The 20,062-nt window shown below is 38.7% G+C and overlaps 3 protein-coding genes across 3 annotated transcripts; all 3 read left to right on the forward strand.

The window, feature by feature from the left end:
• The first annotated feature begins 641 nt into the window (after nt 1-641).
• mtrf1l (mitochondrial translational release factor 1-like) lies at nt 642-5,892 on the forward strand. The gene is made up of 7 exons (XM_046862930.1): nt 642-1,147; nt 1,218-1,297; nt 3,692-3,875; nt 3,959-4,122; nt 4,278-4,395; nt 4,509-4,645; nt 5,636-5,892. Exons 1-7 carry the CDS (start codon nt 715-717, stop codon nt 5,828-5,830), a joined length of 1,311 nt encoding a protein of 436 aa, XP_046718886.1. The 5' UTR covers nt 642-714; the 3' UTR covers nt 5,831-5,892.
• A 1,639-nt stretch (nt 5,893-7,531) lies between these two features.
• On the forward strand, nt 7,532-9,769 carry LOC124402093 (F-box only protein 5-like). Its single transcript, XM_046874762.1, is given in 6 exon segments — nt 7,532-7,578; nt 7,876-8,529; nt 8,637-8,727; nt 8,841-9,020; nt 9,173-9,312; nt 9,314-9,769. Coding segments are annotated over 6 exon segments (1,212 nt in total). The 5' UTR covers nt 7,532-7,546; the 3' UTR covers nt 9,429-9,769.
• A 925-nt stretch (nt 9,770-10,694) lies between these two features.
• Nucleotides 10,695-13,485, forward strand: LOC124402002 (F-box only protein 5-like). Its single transcript, XM_046874584.1, is given in 6 exon segments — nt 10,695-10,898; nt 11,600-12,153; nt 12,156-12,252; nt 12,351-12,441; nt 12,555-12,734; nt 12,887-13,485. Coding segments are annotated over 6 exon segments (1,224 nt in total). The 5' UTR covers nt 10,695-10,854; the 3' UTR covers nt 13,145-13,485.
• The last annotated feature ends 6,577 nt before the right edge of the window (nt 13,486-20,062 follow it).

Consider the following 20,062-nt stretch of genomic DNA (forward strand, 5'->3'; position numbering starts at 1 on the left):
TTTTAAGATTTTCCAGAATTTTATTTCTATTCATAAAACAATAAAAAGTGCTTTAACTTTAAAATTCAATAAAATGCAAAATACTTGGATTGAACTCTGGATTGTAATTTAATTTGTCTTATAATCTGTTTTACATGTTTTTATATTATTTGTACCTTGTATTTTATTAGGGGTTCAAGCATGAAATGCAGAAACCCTATTGTTATTGTAGAAATTGTTGTTGTTGTTATTATTATTATTGCTGTTTTTGTTGATTGATTTATTTTATGGTTATTGTTCTATTGTTAAATGTGGTCATCAGTGGAATAATGACAATGCCTGTTTGTTATTTAAATGTTTAATAAATTGTGGGCGGGCTAATAGTCCCTCCTTGACTTCCGGTTTCAGTATAAGTTTTATGAGTCAAATAAATGACAGATAACTCGAATAAAGTTGTAACTTTCCAAACATTTGTGGGGATTTTGAATAAAAAATAAAAAATAAAAAAATAAAAAAATATATATATAAATATATATATATATATATATATATATATATATATATATATATATATATATATATATATATATATATATATATATGAACAATCTTTATTACCCCCGTTCTTTAAAAGGAGACTTTTATTTTGAGATCAGGAACCCGGAAGTAACATGGTCGGATTGTTGTGCTGTAATAAGAAAGCGTGGTAGGGCAGGTGTCGGAAACGTCCCCCTTATGGCTCTGTCCTGTTTTACCAGACAGCTGCTCAGGTGCGCGGGGTTTCCTCCGGTAGGAAAGTGCACGACCCCGGCACTGAGGTCTAATCGCGAGCTCCGAGACCTGACACACAGGTATGCACGTGTAGCCCGGAATGAGCGAGTCCTGGGACGGTACAGAGGGTTTCATACCAGCAGTCATGCCCTAGTCACAAAGATCATGACTGCGGATGAGATGTTCTCTAGGAAATCCCTGCAGGACCACCTGAGGATGCTGCAGACGGAGTACACCGAGTGTCTGCGAGCTGTCAGTGCCACACACCTGCAGCCAGACGAGGAGGAGGCGAGAACAACCAGGAGGAGACTCAGTGCTTTAGAGCCTCTGGTCCTGAAAATCAGGGAGCTGGAATCCAAACAGAGGGAGTTTGAGGAGACTGAGGCATTACTGAAAGGTAGGAATGGTGCATGTCTTGGTGTTTTTACTGGACTGATGCTTCCTGACTGTCTGCTTTCGCTTTATAGAAAATGACCCCGACTTGCGCGAGCTCGCAGAGACCGAGAAGAAGCACTGCATGGCATCTATTCAACAAATCAGACAAACGGTAGGTTCAATATCATACCACTGTCAAGCTCTTAAATATTTCTGCATCATTGCAAGGAAAAGTCTCAGGCATATGACGTCTTTCACAATCAGTGCTTGCACACATCCAAATCAGCCAATCATGTAGCAGCTGCTTACTGTATACAGTCATACAGGTGGAGGTCCAGAGGTGGTAGAGGTCATCCTCTTAATGCATATTTATCTTATTGTGTACAGTAGGAGTGTAACAGTACACAAAATCTGCGGTTTGGTATGTACCTTAGTTTTAAAGTCATGGTTTGGTTCTACAGTTTGGGGGGAAAAAATCCAAAACGTGGGGAATAAAGTTGATCAGTCACACCATGAAGTTATGGGAAAGAGTAGTGGAAGCCAGGCTGAGAGAAGAGGTGACCATCTGTGAGCAACAGTATGGTTTCATGCTGAGGAAGAGCACCACAGACGCATTAATTGCTTTGAGAATGTTGATGGAGAAGTATAGAGAAGGACAGAAGGAATTGCATTGTGTGTTTGTGGATTTAGGGAAAGCGTAGGACAGGGTGGAGAGAGGAGTTGTGGATTACTTGTATTGTATGAGGAAGTCTGGTGTGTCAGAGAAGTATGTGAGGGTGGTGCAGGACATGTATGAGGACAGTGTGACAGCAGTAAAGTGTTCAAGGTGGAGGTGGAACTGCATCAAGGATCGGCTCTGAGCCCTTTCCTGTTTGCAGCAGTGATGGACAGGTTGAATGACGAGGTCAGACAGGAGTCTCCGTGGACTATGATGTTTGTGGATGATATTGTGATTTGTTGTGAGAGTAGGGAGCAGGTGGAGAAGAGCTAATTAAAAAAAAATGGATATAATGTGTAATAAAAATAAAAAAGGCTTAGCACACTTAAATTGTGTGCCTTTGCTTTTTTTTTTTTTTTTTTATTAACAACAATAATAATGGAAGCCTGTTTCCACCACATTAAAAATAATTTCTGTTTTTTTCTTTTTACGAAATTCAAGTCAGAAATAAAGTCAGAATTGCGAGAAATAAAGTCGGAGTTGCGAGAATTATTTTTTATTTGTTTATTTATTTTAATTTTATTTTCACATACTCTGAACCCAATGAGATTATACTATTAAGTCCCTTTTTTATTTTGAGAACATGTCAAAACCTTTAAACTCAAAACCTTGTTTTACAATAAATCTTATACTTTACATTTTTATTATCTGTATGCGCCTCTTCTTCTCTTTATATCTGTCTTGTGATTATTGTTAAATACAAAAAAAAGAACGCCTTCTGGTGCCACCTTCTGGTCAAACTGTGTCACAGCATGGAGACTTGTTTTCTTCTACTTCTCTCTGAGTGCCAATACGTCAAACACGACACAGTGCTGCCCCCTGCTGATTAAATAAAAAAATAAAAAAGTTAACCATGTGTTCTGTAAACCACTTCTTCTATTATTTATTAGCGCGCGGTAAACCAGCTTTATAGCGTCATACCGCTGCCTACTGGATTTGGAGTGTAGAAATGCAGAATTTTTCAGGATTTCCTCATTGGGGCAGTGGTAGTCCAGTGGTTAAGGCTCTGGGTTACTGATCACAAGGTCAGCGGTTCAAGCCCCAGCACAGCCAAGCTACCACTGTTGAGCCCTTGAGCAAGGCACTTAACCCTATCAGCTCCAGGGGCGCCGTACCATGGCTGACCCTGCGCTCTGACCCCAGCTTCCAGATGAGTTGGGATATGCGAAAAAACTAGAAATTTCCCCACTGTGGGACGAATAAAGGTTAAATTATTAAAATAAATTCTTGAAACTACATAAAACACTAAAGAATTGATATCGCTAGACTGTCAGCGATTTCACACATAAGCAAAACAAAAGATTTTTTTGTTGTGCGACGCGAATACTAAACAAAATTGCGGCCCGCCAATTATTACGTTTGTGAGGGAGCTGAGATTTTAACTATGTTTCAAACGTAAACATTTATTGCATTTACTCCACGAGTGCACAAACCGAAAGCCCTACACCGAAATGTTTCAGTACAAATATGTGTATCGTTACACCCCTAGTATATAGTCATACAGGTGGCGCTCCAGAGCTTCACATGTTCACATCAAGCACCCTGTGATCCGTGTGACTTTGGCACAGTGGTTGGTGCCAGATGTATTTCAGAACTCGCTGAGAGTTTACACCGTTACACAGTGGAGAAAAGACTGCCTGGTTTCAGTAAACCCATGCACAATATACTGTAGATTATTAATTGTGTTTGTTGCAGATAGAACTGGAACCCAATGTGAGTTTTCTGCTTCTGTAGCCCACCTGACTTCATTTTTGACTTGTAAAATGCTTTTCTGCTCAACTTGTCTTTAAAGCTATGCTTCAGATGCAAGAAATCTTTTATTTTGCCCTTTTTTTTTCATTCATATAGATTCTCTCTCTTCTCATTCCTAAAGAAGAATCAGATATGAGTGACCTGGTCCTGGAGGTCACAGCTGGGGTTGGAGGTCAAGAGGCCATGCTTTTTACAGCAGAGATTTTTGACATGTACCAGAACTATGCTGCTTTTCATGGCTGGGGCTTTGATATGCTTGAATATATGCCAAGTGATATAGGTCAGTCTCTGCTCATTTCTGTCTCTGAGAGGTTATAACACACGCGCTGACTGCAGCTCTAATGCTGTTTTTTGTTAACTCAGGGGGTTTACGCCACGCCACAGCCAGCATAAGTGGTCCAATGTGCTACAAGAAGATGAAGTTTGAAGCAGGCGTCCATCGAGTTCAGAGAGTCCCAAAGACGGAGAAACAAGGCCGCATGCACACCAGCACAATGACTGTAGCGATTTTGCCACAACCTGCAGAGGTGTGATGAACACTTCAGATAATATACAAATGTCTACTGAAGACCTGTAGCATGGTGAAACCAATCATGCAGCAGTTTTTAACAATGCATGAGGATGTAAACAAATTTTTGTGGCTTTGATTTTAAGGATAAAATGTTCTGCATTGCCTCCACAGATCTCCTTCACCATTAATGTCAAAGACCTGAGGATTGAAACGAAACGAGCGAGCGGAGCCGGAGGACAGCACGTAAACACGACAGACAGTGCTGTAAGGATCGTCCATTTACCAACAGGTCCATTATTTATTCACCTTCTAGACATGATGGATCTGGTCAAATCCTTCTGAAGGTCAACACATTTTTCAGCCCATGCTGAGGAGAGCTAAAAGTGAATGTGTAAATTGCAGGCATCGTGTCTGAGTGTCAGCAGGAGCGCTCTCAGATCAAAAACAAAGAGAAGGCCATGAAGGTGCTGAGAGCAAGGCTCTACAGTGCAAAGCTGGAGGAGGAGACCAGTAAGAGATACCAGACACGCAAACTCCAGGTGAGCCAGTATAAGTCAGTAAGAAGTGGCTGAAGTGTCCAAATGAATGCACTTTATATATTTTCATCCTTACTCCATATACTTATATTTCTATCATCAGTTTAAACTTGCTCATTGATTTATAAATAAATGTTTCAATAAATTGTCATGTAAGTGTTTATTTATATTTATGACATTTATATTTATGACAGTTTGGTGGTGCTAAAATTTAACTACAATATATTTATTTTACTTATGTGGCACTTTATTCTGTCCATTTTCTACTACTGTGAAACATCACACTACATTGCCTCTTTTTTCTGGGTTTGTCGAACACTGCCCTCTAGTGTACACACTAACATTATGCACAATAATTTTTTTTAGAAATGAGTTTATTAGGGGACAGAACATGTAGGACGTTTTGGGGACAAAGTGAGAGAGGCCCAGTTGAGATGGTTTGGACATGTGCAGAGGAGGGACATGGGGGATATTGGTAGAAGACTGCTGAGGATGGAGCCACCAGGAAGGAGGAAAAAAGGAAGGCCAAAGAGGAGGTTTATGGTGAGGGACGACATGCAGGTAGTTGGTTTGAAAGAGGCAGATGTAGAGGACAGGGGGATATGGAGACAGATGATCCGCTGTGGTGACCCCTAATGGGAGCAGCCGAAAGAAGATGTAGAAGAAGAATGTTTTTAGACACAAATGCAAAACAAGATGCAGAGATCTAAATCAGGCCCGAGTGAGCACAGCTTCAAGCCTCATTAAGCCCTAAAAATAAACAGTAAAAGTGTTTCCCAGAAATAAGCCTTGCCAACACCTAACCATCCGCTCTAACAAAAACAGAAGCATGCATAGATCTGTAGAATTTTTACGAACAAATCCACTGATTTCTTGTGTAATGCTTGAAACCAGGTCATATTTATGTTCTTCTCCACTAAAAATTAACTGGATGGAGGTTCCTATTGTTAATACCCTAGATTTACCATATTTTTTTACTTTTTGTTCTAACAGATTGGCACTAAAGGCAGATCGGAAAAAATCAGGACCTACAACTTTTCTCAAGATCGCATCACCGACCATCGGATTGGCAAAACTCTGCATGACATACATGGATTTTTATTAGGGGAGGAGCTGCTGGATGAGATGAGCGTGTCTTTGCAGCAGTTCTCCGAACAGGAAGCTCTCATGGACATTGTCGAAGTTTAATGACTGAAATCAATAACCATATATAACATTTTAAAATTGTTTATTAAATGCCTTTTTGTTGAGCTCTGTGTCGTATCGCTTGTCCATCACTGATAATACAGACAGATCTCTGTTCACTAAACAGAATTCAATATGTAACAGATATCCGTCGTGTTTCTTTGTAATCACAGATGCCCTCTGATATATACATATATGCATTTACTTTTAGGAAAGATCTCTCACTCGATTGTGAGCTCTATAAATAAAGCTTGGAAATTCCTGAAGATTCTACTCATCTGGTGCTATAGATTATTCAACCTTGTTTGAAATGACCGAAACAGAAGTAGATCAAATATTGGAATCTTATAAATCCAGTAAATCTGGTTCAAGAAAATCAATTTGCCTTCAGTAGGGCATTAACAGCTCCCCAGTTGGCCTGGTGTGTTGTGCATGTGAAGTGCTCTTTGTCATGTTAATTGATCCTGGAGAAGCTGTGGGGGGTGTCGCCCTGGTCTATACATTCGCCAGTCTGTAGTTTTGTTACAGGGTGGTGAACCTCTAAGCAGGCTATCGAACCCTTTCCACATTCCACCTGGAGGTGTGAAATACCTTTGTGTTGCCACATGCATGCTGAACTCTGTAAGACCGACAAAAGCAGTAAGACATTTAAAATCCAGCTGTTTAAAGAGTATTGGAATCGAGAAACATCATAAACGTGTGTGTGTGTGTGTGTGTGTGTGTGTATATATATATATATATATATATATATATATATATGAATATATATGTGTGTATGTATGTGTATGAAAAAAAAAGAAATAAAAAATATATTAAAAAAGTCATTTATTTCTAAATCATTTTATAAAAGGCGCCTTTTCGGTCACCCGCGTCATATATACGCACCATTTCCCCCTAATTAGGCGTTAATTTCTTATTTTTACTACCCGTATTCGGACAGATACCACCTCATGTGCTAGGAGTAAGGAGCTGGATTCGTCCCAAAAATGTAAGATTGAGCAAGCTGATTGGTTGAGCTGCTAAACGAGAATGAGTTTGTAGCCAATAGAAACGTAGCAGGCGGGACTTGTCCTAAATATAGGTAGGGGTGTATGGAGCGTGCGCGACTCACGGAAGGCTCCTATTGGCTGTCGGCGGCTTAAAGGTATTGCGCCGAGCTCTGATTCGTTAGCGCGGTTTTTGACGCGAAATTCAAACACTGCAGTAACTGGCGCTTTTTAGTCCTCAGTACAGTGAACGGAGTCCGGGCTCGAACGCGAAAATCTTCTCTGCTGAAGCAGTGGACACTCATTTATACACTCATTTTAAATGATTAATTCTGTAGAAAAAAGCAGAAGTTTTATTTTACAGGTAAGGTTTAATATTTTATATTTATCAGTGCATGGCCGCGAGACCTGAGTGATTATTCCAGCAGATACTCTCAGTACAGTGTTTGTAGCAGAAGGACAGATGTGTATTTCTGTAGAATTAAATCGAACATCATTATTGGGTTTTAATGAGCAGCTGTTCTCCGCGGTTTCCTGATAAAGGTGATACTAAGGCGTTAAAGTTTAGCCTTTACACCGTCCAGCAGGGCAGCTAACTCGGAATGTGGCTAACCTGTTAGCTTTACTGAGCGCGAACTGAAACATCTCCTGCTTCCATGTGCAAAATGGAGAAATAAAGGATTAAATCTAGTGAAATACGGATTAGTGTAGGAACAGGGACTTTATTAGGTTAATGTGTGTGTTTCTGACTGTGACAGGGCTGAGGTTTGTGGATGATGTCTTTATTAATGTCTTGCTACACACCTGCATTGTTGTATATAATAAATAATGCAGCAGGGTTTAACTTTTTTATTTTCCCTTTTTAATAGCGGGATATAAAGGTCGAATAATTTTGGTTATTAAATAAGTCAGATTTTCCCCTCAGTGGGTTTGTAAAGTCCTACCCGGTGAATGAGTTTGTTAGGATGTGTAATATTAGTTTGACAGGATATTGTGTTTAATAATCTAATAAATGTTGATAAAATATTGAATATTAATAAAACGACTCTTATTATTCCTCAGTTTTGTGGAGCAGTGTATAGGCCCAGATATGAAGTGCCTGACCCGCAGCAGAACTTCCGCCCAGAAAACGGAAACGAGCTCAGAGTTAAAGGAACGGAAACAGAGCGCGCCATCTTTCTGTGTGACCTCCTCCATTTCTCCCTCCATCCCTCAGTCCCTAAACAGTGACCCTACAGGACCTCATAACAAGGAGAACTGTGAGGAGAACAAGTCATGTGGTGTTGACCTGCTGCCCAGTGATGATGTTCCTCTGAGCAGCTCGAGTCTAGCAGAGGACAGCGGATACTTGTCTCTCCACAACAGCCAGCTCGAGCCCAGTGACAACGACCTGCCTTGTACAGAGACGCTGCAGATCTGCGCAGAGGAAAAAGAGCGTGGACCATCTCCACTCTATTCCTCCTCAACCCCGAACTGCCTTCCTGTCCTGAAGTTCCAGGAGGAGGTATGCAGACAGCTGAAGAAAGACTACAGGAAAACCCAAAGCTATGATTGGACCATCATTAATAAGATTGCTGAGTGTTACAACCTCCAGAACATTATTGGTACAAAGATGGGCTCGGAGTATGTTGATATCCTTTGTGGCTTGTTAAAGAAGGACATGAAGCACATCCTGACCAGGATCTTGGGTCTTCTTGGGGATTGTGACTTGATAAGGTAAGGACTTGGTCTGGTTTTTACCTAAACCACATTACTGATCTGGGTTTTTTTTTTTTTTTTTTTTTTTTTTTAAAAAGCTTTACTGATCGAAATTATTTCTACAGCTGTAAAAAAGTGAGCAAGACGTGGCAGATAATCATTCGCCAAGACAACCGGGCCGTTCAGAGATGTAGAAAAGCCGAGCAAATGCTACGGGTAAGGACTTGAGTATTCGTGTCTGACGGAGCAGACAGACATACGGCAGACATTATCATCATTTATATATTGATGTTTTCATGTCTCAGTAAAACTTTCATTTCCTGTTGCAGGACACTGGAAAGTCGACAGAGTCTTTATCCAGAGACTTTGGGCTTAGCAGGGTGGTGTTTTCTTGCCTGCAGAAAGTAGCTTCTTCGACACCAAGATCCAAACCCACAAAGACGACGCACAGCCAAACGGATGCCACACAGAATTCTGCCAAGCCAAGCCGCTTCGCAGAGTTTCACGAAGTAAGCAGGATTTCTTTAAACTTGGGAATAGAAATTTTATACACCAGTTTGCACCTTGAAGTGAGACTGAATTGGAGAAATGGGTGTTACAGAGGTTATACAATTATTAATGAATTGCTGGAGAGTTAACACGCCCTTCTGTTTCCTCCAAGGCTGCAAAATCTCTGAAGGTTCACGAGGCGCTGAGGAGCTGTCGTGTCTGCGGTTCTCCTGCACGGTTCGACTCGGTCATGAAAAGGGCGGTGTGTATGAGAGCGAGCTGTGCTTTCGACTTCTGCTCACTGTGCCAGTCGGTACCATGGGTCCACCCCCTGCCAGAGGGGCATACTAAAGTCCTCTTCATCACACTGCCAGACCTCACCTTTAGCAGGTTCTGCTCGCAGCAAACGCAGCATCCGGCGCCTATGAGTTAACTCCTAACTCAGGAAACACAATTTGCACAGTCTTTATTACTTTAAAAAAAAAAAAACTTTTTATGATACTTTTATAATGTGGACTTTTTTTATCTGTTCCTCAGTGTCTAATCTGAAGTGATGTATGTCACATTTTCTGTGCCTTTAGCATATGTTTGTAAAGTACTGAATGCCAAAAGAAAAAAAGGAAGGAGATGACCAGACAGCCTTCTCCACTGATGCAATACAAAATTTTATATGCTTTTATTTGTAAATGTATTAATGAACTTTATTTTTTTGTGCCTTGTCCAATTGTAAATATTTACATGGCTGAATAAAGAATCTCTATTTTTTTTAGACCGTGTGTATTGATTTTCTTCTGGTGGACAAACCAGTCTATATAATGGAGCTGGTTATGAGTAAATACTATGTTTAAACACAAATTTATGAAGAATCATTATAACATCCAGAACTACCAATATCTCATTTTAACTTTTGTACCATAAATACAGTGGATGTAACTAATCTGTACTAGATCAATTTTTTTTCCCCCCATTTATTAGCTGTTCTACTGCTTCATAAAACAGACCAAATATTAATAATTATTAATTATGAAGGTATAAGCATGCAACTGTACTGTATATGATGGTCAACTAAATATTCTTTCAGAATCACAGAAAGCATTTGTTATGTATTTTAAAATATTATAAAAGTAGATCACAAATAGTGGCATTCTTTTTTTTTGTTTTGTTTTTTAACTTCCCTGATATCTTTCAGTTATATCATGTAATTTATAGCAAAGTGTATCTGCATTAACTAGATATGTAGTATCAGCCTTGAGGAGATCATGAATGAATGATCATGAAGGATGAATGTGACAAACATCTCAAATATATATATTTGTGTGTGTGTGTGTGTGTGTGTGTATGGAAAATAAAAGAAAAATATATTAGAAAAGTCATTTATTTCTAAATCATTTTATAAAAGACTCCTTTTCGGTCATCCACGTCATATATACGCGCCATTTCCCCCAATAAGGCGTTAATTTTTTTTTTACTACCCGTATTCGGACAGATACCACCTCATGTGCTAGGAGTAAGGAGCTGGATTCGTCCCAAAAATGTAAGATTGAGCAAGCTGATTGGTTGAGCTGCTAAACGAGAATGAGTTTGTAGCCAATAGAAACGTAGCAGGCGGGACTTGTCCTAAATATAGGTAGGGGTGTATGGAGCGTGCGCGACTCACGGAAGGCTCCTATTGGCTGTCGGCGGCTTAAAGGTATTGCGCCGAGCTCTGATTCGTTAGCGCGGTTTTTGACGCGAAATTCAAACACTGCAGTAACTGGCGCTTTTTAGTCCTCAGTACAGTGAACGGAGTCCGGGCTCGAACGCGAAAATCTTCTCTGCTGAAGCAGTGGACACTCATTTATACACTCATTTTAAATGATTAATTCTGTAGAAAAAAAAGCAGAAGTTTTATTTTACAGGTAAGGTTTAATATTTTATATTTATCAGTGCATGGCCGCGAGACCTGAGTGATTATTCCAGCAGATACTCTCAGTACAGTGTTTGTAGCAGAAGGACAGATGTGTATTTCTGTAGAATTAAATCGAACATCATTATTGGGTTTTAATGAGCAGCTGTTCTCCCGCGGTTTCCTGATAAAGGTGATGCTAAGGCGTTAAAGTTTAGCCTTTACACCGTCCAGCAGGGCAGCTAACTCGGAATGTGGCTAACCTGTTAGCTTTACTGAGCGCGCGAACTGAAACATCTCCTGCTTCCATGTGCAAAATGGAGAAATAAAGGATTAAATCTAGTGAAATACGGATTAGTGTAGGAACAGGGACTTTATTAGGTTAATGTGTGTGTTTCTGACTGTGACAGGGCTGAGGTTTGTGGATGATGTCTTTATTAATGTCTTGCTACACACCTGCATTGTTGTATATAATAAATAATGCAGCAGGGTTTAACTTTTTTATTTTCCCTTTTTAATAGCGGGATATAAAGGTCGAATAATTTTGGTTATTAAATAAGTCAGATTTTCCCCTCAGTGGGTTTGTAAAGTCCTACCCGGTGAATGAGTTTGTTAGGATGTGTAATATTAGTTTGACAGGATATTGTGTTTAATAATCTAATAAATGTTGATAAAATATTGAATATTAATAAAACGACTCTTATTATTCCTCAGTTTTGTGGAGCAGTGTATAGGCCCAGATATGAAGTGCCTGACCCGCAGCAGAACTTCCGCCCAGAAAACGGAAACGAGCTCAGAGTTAAAGGAACGGAAACAGAGCGCGCCATCTTTCTGTGTGGCCTCCTCCATTTCTCCCTCCATCCCTCAGTCCCTAAACAGTGACCCTACAGGACCTCATAACAAGGAGAACTGTGAGGAGAACAAGTCATGTGGTGTGGATCTGCTGCCCAGTGATGATGTTCCTTTGAGCAGCTCGAGTCTAGCAGAGGACAGCGGATACTTGTCTCTCCACAACAGCCAGCTCGAGCCCAGTGACAACGACCTGCCTTGTACAGAGACGCTGCAGATCTGCGCAGAGGAAAAAGAGCGTGGACCATCTCCACTCTATTCCTCCTCAACCCCGAACTGCCTTCCTGTCCTGAAGTTCCAGGAGGAGGTATGCAGACAGCTGAAGAAAGACTACAGGAAAACCCAAAGCTATGATTGGACCATCATTAATAAGATTGCTGAGTGTTACAACCTCCAGAACATTATTGGTACAAAGATGGGCTCGAATATGTTGATATCCTTTGTGGCTTGTTAAAGAAGGACATGAAGCACATCCTGACCAGGATCTTGGGTCTTCTTGGGGATTGTGACTTGATAAGGTAAGGACTTGGTCTGGTTTTTACCTAAACCACATTACTGATCTGGTTTTTTTTTTTTTTTTTTTAAAAAGCTTTACTGATCGAAATTATTTCTACAGCTGTAAAAAAGTGAGCAAGACGTGGCAGATAATCATTCGCCAAGACAACCGGGCCGTTCAGAGATGTAGAAAAGCCGAGCAAATGCTACGGGTAAGGACTTGAGTATTCGTGTCTGACGGAGCAGACAGACATCTGACAGACATTATCATCATTTATATATTGATGTTTTCATGTCTCAGTAAAACTTTCATTTCCTGTTGCAGGACACTGGAAAGTCGACAGAGTCTTTATCCAGAGACTTTGGGCTTAGCAGGGTGGTGTTTTCTTGCCTGCAGAAAGTAGCTTCTTCGACACCAAGATCCAAACCCACAAAGACGACGCACAGCCAAACGGATGCCACACAGAATTCTGCCAAGCCAAGCCGCTTCGCAGAGTTTCACGAAGTAAGCAGGATTTCTTTAAACTTGGGAATAGAAATTTTATACACCAGTTTGCACCTTGAAGTGAGACTGAATTGGAGAAATGGGTGTTACAGAGGTTATACAATTATTAATGAATTGCTGGAGAGTTAACACGCCCTTCTGTTTCCTCCAAGGCTGCAAAATCTCTGAAGGTTCACGAGGCGCTGAGGAGCTGTCGTGTCTGCGGTTCTCCTGCACGGTTCGACTCGGTCATGAAAAGGGCGGTGTGTATGAGAGCGAGCTGTGCTTTCGACTTCTGCTCACTGTGCCAGTCGGCGTACCATGGGTCCACCCCCTGCCAGAGGGGCATACTAAAGTCCTCTTCATCACACTGCCAGACCTCACCTTTAGCAGGTTCTGCTCGCAGCAAACGCAGCATCCGGCGCCTATGAGTTAACTCCTAACCCAGGAAACACAATTTGCACAGTCTTTATTACTTTAAAAAAAAAAAACTTTTTATGATACTTTTATAATGTGGACTTTTTATATCTGTTCCTCAGTGTCTAATCTGAAGTGATGTATGTCACATTTTCTGTGCCTTTAGCATATGTTTGTAAAGTACTGAATGCCAAAAGAAAAAAAGGAAGGAGATGACCAGACAGCCTTCTCCACTGATGCAATACAAAATTTTATATGCTTTTATTTGTAAATGTATTAATGAACTTTATTTTTTTGTGCCTTGTCCAATTGTAAATATTTACATGGCTGAATAAAGAATCTCTATTTTTTTTTAGACCGTGTGTATTGATTTTCTTCTGGTGGACAAACCAGTCTATATAATGGAGCTGGTTATGAGTAAATACTATGTTTAAACACAAATTTATAAAGAGAATCATTATAACATCCAGAACTACCAATATCTCATTTTAACTTTTGTACCATAAATACAGTGGATGTAACTAATCTGTACTAGAAGATCCATTTCCCCATTTATTAGCTGTTCTACTGCTTCATAAAACAGACCAAATATTTAATTATTAATTATGAAGGTATAAGCATGCAACTGTACTGTATATGATGGTCAACTAAATGTTCTTTCAGAATCACAGAAAGCATTTGTTATGTATTTTAAAATATTATAAAAGTAGATCACAAATAGTGGCAGTCTTTTTTTTGTTTTGTTTTTAACTTCCCTGATATCTTTCAGTTATATCATGTAATTTATAGCAAAGTGTATCTGCATTAACTAGATATGTAGTATTAGCTTTGAGGAGATCATTAATTAATGATCATGAAGGATGAACTTTCTGGTTAATATCTTGAGCTGGTGCTTTAGTATTTTTTATTTTATCCTCCCTCATATATTTATAATACACCAGTCCCAATTTACAATGTCTGCGGTACATGATGCTTCACATTTGGGATGGTGCTTTTTTGGAAGGAAAGCCTCACCTTTTCTTTGTTTCATATAAAATACTGTTCATTATGGCCAAAAGAATTAATCTTTTGACTTTAATTTAGTCTGTATTTTTTCTTGTAGTATCAAGAAGGTCTCAGGTGCTCCTGTTTAACTCCTAATTATAAGAATTGGCCAATCAGAAGCTTCTAAATGTTTTAAAAGAGACAGTCAATTTAGGAAATCTGATACATTAAAGAATAGATAAAGAGGAGGACTGAATAGAGAAACGTATTGTTCGTTGTAAAACAAGGATTGTAGGCTCATGATTTTTCATCATCAATCATTTCACAATTAACAGTTTTTGCTTAGTGAAGCGCTGAATTATTTTAGTTTAGGTGTATTAAATGGTCTCCACTGTATACACTGAAGACTTTTAAATAGCATAACGAGTTTGTTTTTTTGGGGATGGGGAGATTCTTCAAAACCTGGGGCACAAGCACACTCCAAAATCTAGTGGAACGTCTTCCAAGAAGTGGGAACATGTTCTGTTCTTACAACAGCAAATAGATTAAATTAGATTAGATTAATCTAATTTATTTAAATAGGGACTAAACGTGGAATGGGATGTTCACAAACTTTTGTCCAGTGTCCCTTAATTGATCCTTTTTCTTTTGCCCACCTGGACATTCTTAACACTCTGGATGTAAATATCTGGAAATGAAAGCTTATAATTTAATATCTAAGATCTAGAGTTTCATTCATCTTTTGATCCCAAACCTGAATGAATTTAGTGTACAGCAAACCCAAGATGCATTGGTGTTCTGATACATATTTTTGTTCTGTTTACTAGTGATGTTGACTTGATCTCATTTGAACATTTAGAAGATATATATAAGATTCTGGATCACATGGGGGACAGCCTGGGATTCCTTAAAGTGGTAACAGCAAAATAAATAAATAAATAAAATATTAATGGGAGCACATTAAAATAGCAGCGGACTGTCAAGCTTGGGCATTACCAACATCACTTGGAGATGCATCACAGCTGACTGCTCCTGCCACTCTTGTCTCCTCAGGCACTTTGAGATCCATCTGAAATGTCAGGGCATAGCTGGCAGTTTGGATGCCATTTCTGCACCTTGCTATCCGATTTGCGGTGACAATCTATAGCCCTCATGGCCATGCTATGATTCAGAGGCTAAATGTGGCTCTTATATGCGTTACTGTGCCTCTGCGTTTGTGTTCCATTTTCATCCGCTTAAGTAGATGCTATGCATAATAACTGCATTAGGTCTTGAATAAAAAAATGGTTCTAAAAAATTAGATTGTCAGTCAAAACATTTGAGGCCAAGAGATATTTCATTATTTGATTTCCTTGAAATAGCATTAATTTAAGTTCTGACCTTTTACATGGAAAAGAGCTCAGGGGCTCCCTGTTATTATTCTATTCCATTTTCTTTATTAAAATTAATTAGATCCGATAAAACTATACAACTGAACATGCCTTTACAGCATACTACACTAACACACACACAAACGGATATGTTCACATGTACAAAATCGTACGGCAAACAGCGTTTTCCCACCTTCTCACAAGTCATGCTGTTTGGACAAGGAAATCTAATTTTGCCATGAATAGATATTTTATGTAATTAACCTTTTAAAACCGGAGACAGTCCTGAGTAATTGAATGATATTTTCTTGGAAAATTTGCCTGGATTTTTCATCTCTGCATGATTGCACATCGGTTTTAAACAAGTAATGAGGGACCACTAGGGATTCATCAGGTTATATATTTTCAAAAACAGCAGATTCTTCTATTTATGGTTGAACAATCTCTCTCAAAATCCATTTCTGAGAGGTAAAAAACTAACAAACCCAGGCACCTAAATCCAGTCTTAGAATGTATATGTAAAGACCACAAGCTTCATTTGGCAATAGGTTTCTCTTGAATTTTTGTGCCCAGGAGCATGCAGGAGTGATTCGGGCCTCTTAGTTCCTATGAAAGGAAATTTTAATGCTACAGCATAAAACAGCACTCTGCTTAATTGTGTGCTTCCAAATTTGGGGCAGCAGTTTAGAGAGAACCCACATATAGGTATGACAGTCAGGTGTCTACAAACATTCAGCCATATAAAAGGGCTTCCAGTTCATAAAACCCATGGTTAATGATTGATTTAGTTTGGTTAATAATTGGTTTAGTGTCTGGGAAGATTCAACACCATGTTTGAGGCCTCTCTAAGCGTTTTATTTGAGCCAGAATAATTTATCTTGGGATTGGGATCATGTCATCTTTCCAATTCATGCAAAAATGATGAGTGTTAGTAGCCAAAAGAATAAATAAATAAATAAATAAATACTATATACTATAAAAAAAAAACGATTTCAGCATAATCATCTTAAATTAACTGAACAAAAAAAAAACGTTACTGCTTTTCTTTCGTGTAGCTGTGACTAGAATATACTGAGCAATTACACGAATAGTCTATGCAACTCCACATCAGCTTGAATCCAACTGAACAATCAGATAAAAAATTTGTTTTCCAGAAGGACAAATGGTGTAAGATCAGTATACCTGGTTAAAATGTCATGAATAGTTTACAGTTTTACAAACAATTTTGCAAACATGGCATTCTATACGGGGAAATATTTGACCAAAAACCAGAAAATACAGGTTTAGGAAATGGATTTGATGATAACACAGAAACCTAAATGATATAAAAGTTCCTAAAAGCCTGTCTTTCCACCCACAAAACAGTGATTTCTGGCTGTCCATTTCTATGGGAGAATAGTTTTAAGTGGTACAGCAATTACCAGAGCAGAGGGTCTGGTCAGTGTATTGGAAAGAGTCCTGTCTATTTTTATGGGCAGCATTCCCCTGGTCCATTTAGCCTGGCAGTAATGAGCATTAATGAGCTGCCTGTGTCTATACAGCTGGGCAAAATCACACAACATCTGAAGTACACCTCGCTATTTTACACACCGGCTTGAACTTGGGTCCATCTGACATGCTGTCATACTTGAAAAAATAGTGTAGTGTAGCTAATGGCTTCAGAACTTCGGATAATTTAGATTTAGTGACATTTCAGAATCCAACATATTCTAGCCATTATTGATAACGTTCATGATTTTAGAGTCTTTTGATCTCAACAGTCAAAATTCCTCAGTATTGGTAAAGATCTTGGTGTGCTTCATATCTTTGAGGAAGGTCATATAAGGTGGAGCTCTATCATATACATTAGTCCCTAAGCAATATCTCTATCTAGTGTCCACCAAGGCTCATGGCTGGGTTCTCTTCTTTTAATATGATGACTATAGCAGATGACACCTATAGCTGATGACACTTAACTCCTTATATCCATTTTTCCTTCAGACAGACAGGTTTTGGCACTTATATCAGTGTGTCTGGCAGAATCTCTCGTCAGGAATGTCAGTTTATCAGTTAAAATTAAATCTTATAGCACTGATCCACTGCAACGTTTCTGACTCTGAGTGCCATCTAACCCATGAGAATGATCCAGAATGTATTTTCAATCTCTCTAGTTACTCCTACATCAACTCATATATTTTCAGTATCTGCTGCACAAAACACATATGAACACTGTTTTGGCCTACAAAGCCAAAGATAGAGCAGAACCCTAACCCTAACCCTAACCTTAACCCTAACCCTATCCCTAACCCTAACCCTATCCCTAACCCTAACCCTAACCCTAACCTTAACCTTAACCCTAACCCTAACCCTAACCCTAACCCTTAACCTTAACCCTAACCCTAACCCTAACCCTATCCCTAACCCTATCCCTAACCCTAACCCTAACCCTAACCTAACCCTAACCCTAACCTTAACCTTAACCTTAACCTTAACCCTAACCCTATCCTAACCCTAACCCTATCCCTAACCCTAACCTTAACACTAACCCTAACCCTAACCTTAACCCTAACCCTATCCCTAACCCTATTCCTATCCCTAACCCTAACCCTAACCCTAACCCTATCCCTAACCCTAACCCTAACCCTAACCCTAACCTTAACACTAACCCTAACCCTAACCCTAACCCTAACCTTAAAGCACCCATCACACACACAGCACTGCACTGTGTTCACCTTTTTTTGTTAGTTTTTCTGTTTAAAAACAACACATTGTGTTGCATTTTTCACGCTGTACTCACCTTCTCAGCAGGTTTTTTAAATAATGACTAATAGTCGATTTGTATGTCATTATTGCCAAATTTCTTAAATGTACATGTTAAGTTAAAACTTCATTTTAACTTCAAATAAATGTTACAATTTGTAGATTTGATGTAAAACAAACATACGGAGAGTTAATGGTGTTTATAGCTGTGCATTTGATGTAAAATCGAAAGGATCATGTAACAGTTTTGTATAAAAATAAACATTAAACATATTACTTTTCATATAAACATAAATGTTACTTTTTATTTAAAGTCAACTCTTATAAAAATGTTACTTATTTTCTTAATGTTGACTCTTTAATTTCTCTTTTTTAATTAGACTCTTTTGAGTGTTTATTTAAAGCTGATTTGTGTTGCTGTTATTTAAAGTCAATTCTCAATAACATTTTATTTAAAGTTTTTCTTTAAATGAGGCTCTTTTTATTTTAGAAAATTGAACATTTTTAGGTGTCTAAATGATTAAGGTGATGATTTTTTTTATCGGAAGGTTGTGAGTTCAGATCCCACCACCACCAAGTAGCCACTCCTGGGCCTTTAAACCTAAACTGCTCAGTTTTTTTAAGAGATGCATTTTTTTTAAATGTTTTTGATGCTTACTTTCACTGAAGGATAATTTCTCTTCCCGCTCCTAAAGCAGCAGCCCAAGATGTGATCTTCTAGAGTTATGATGTGTAATCTACTGGTTTTAAAATATTAAAATATTACATTTGACTCATTATGAAACTGGGATGTTCTTGTATCTGTCTCTCTGATCTTGCCTCAGTTCCTGAACATAGATTTTTACCAGATCTGTTCCTGTAGCTTCTTCTACTCTATCTCTGATAAATCTACAATACATCAATCAGCAGAGGGTATTAAAGCCACTTTACCAGTCAACAATAAAGTGAGTTTTAAGTAACACAAACAGATATTCAGACATGATTTCTACTTTTGGAAACTTGGTTTGTTTTTAGCACTTTATGTGAATTTGTGCTCTGGCATTCTGTAGCCTCTGACATTTATGATTCAGTTTTCCAAGCTACACATGACACCAGCAAACATACTGACTCACCGGTCATGCCATATTAGCACGCACACACACACACACACACACACACACACACACACACACACACACACACACACACACACACACATATACATACAGTAATATATATACACACACACACACACACACACACACACACACACACACACACACATATATATACATATATATATATATATATATATATATATATATATATATATATATATATATATATATATATATATATAAGATAATAGAATGAGCATCAGACATATAAAAACTGAATTCAGCTCATTTTCCCAGTCAGTTACATCTTGTAATATTATGTGTGTGGCAACCACAAGCTCCCTGAACTGCTTCAATCTACTTATATATTTAAGCGTTTTTAATTCTCTGTATTGTAGGGATGAATAGTCTTCTTTCAGCGAATGTTCTCTCAGTTGTTGTGTTGATGATGATGCTAACACACTGGTTTTAAACAAGTCCCATAGGAACCCAGTGGCACTGAAATCTGATGAATCATTTTCACTAGCATACACAGTGAACCTCATGGTCTATGGTGCTGTGTGTAAGGTGGAACCCAATAATGTTTTAGCATTGGATAAATGGGATTAGTCTGGATAGATTTGCAGTTACTCTTCCATTAAAGGTATAAGTGGAGCCAAGACAAAGCACAACATAACAAAAAATACTTTGTGTGTGTGTGTGTGTGTGTGTGTGTGTGTGTGTGTGTGTGTGTGTGTGTGTG

The sequence above is a fragment of the Silurus meridionalis genome, chromosome 2 (genome assembly GCF_014805685.1).
Source record: "Silurus meridionalis isolate SWU-2019-XX chromosome 2, ASM1480568v1, whole genome shotgun sequence".
Classification (NCBI taxonomy): domain Eukaryota; kingdom Metazoa; phylum Chordata; class Actinopteri; order Siluriformes; family Siluridae; genus Silurus; species Silurus meridionalis.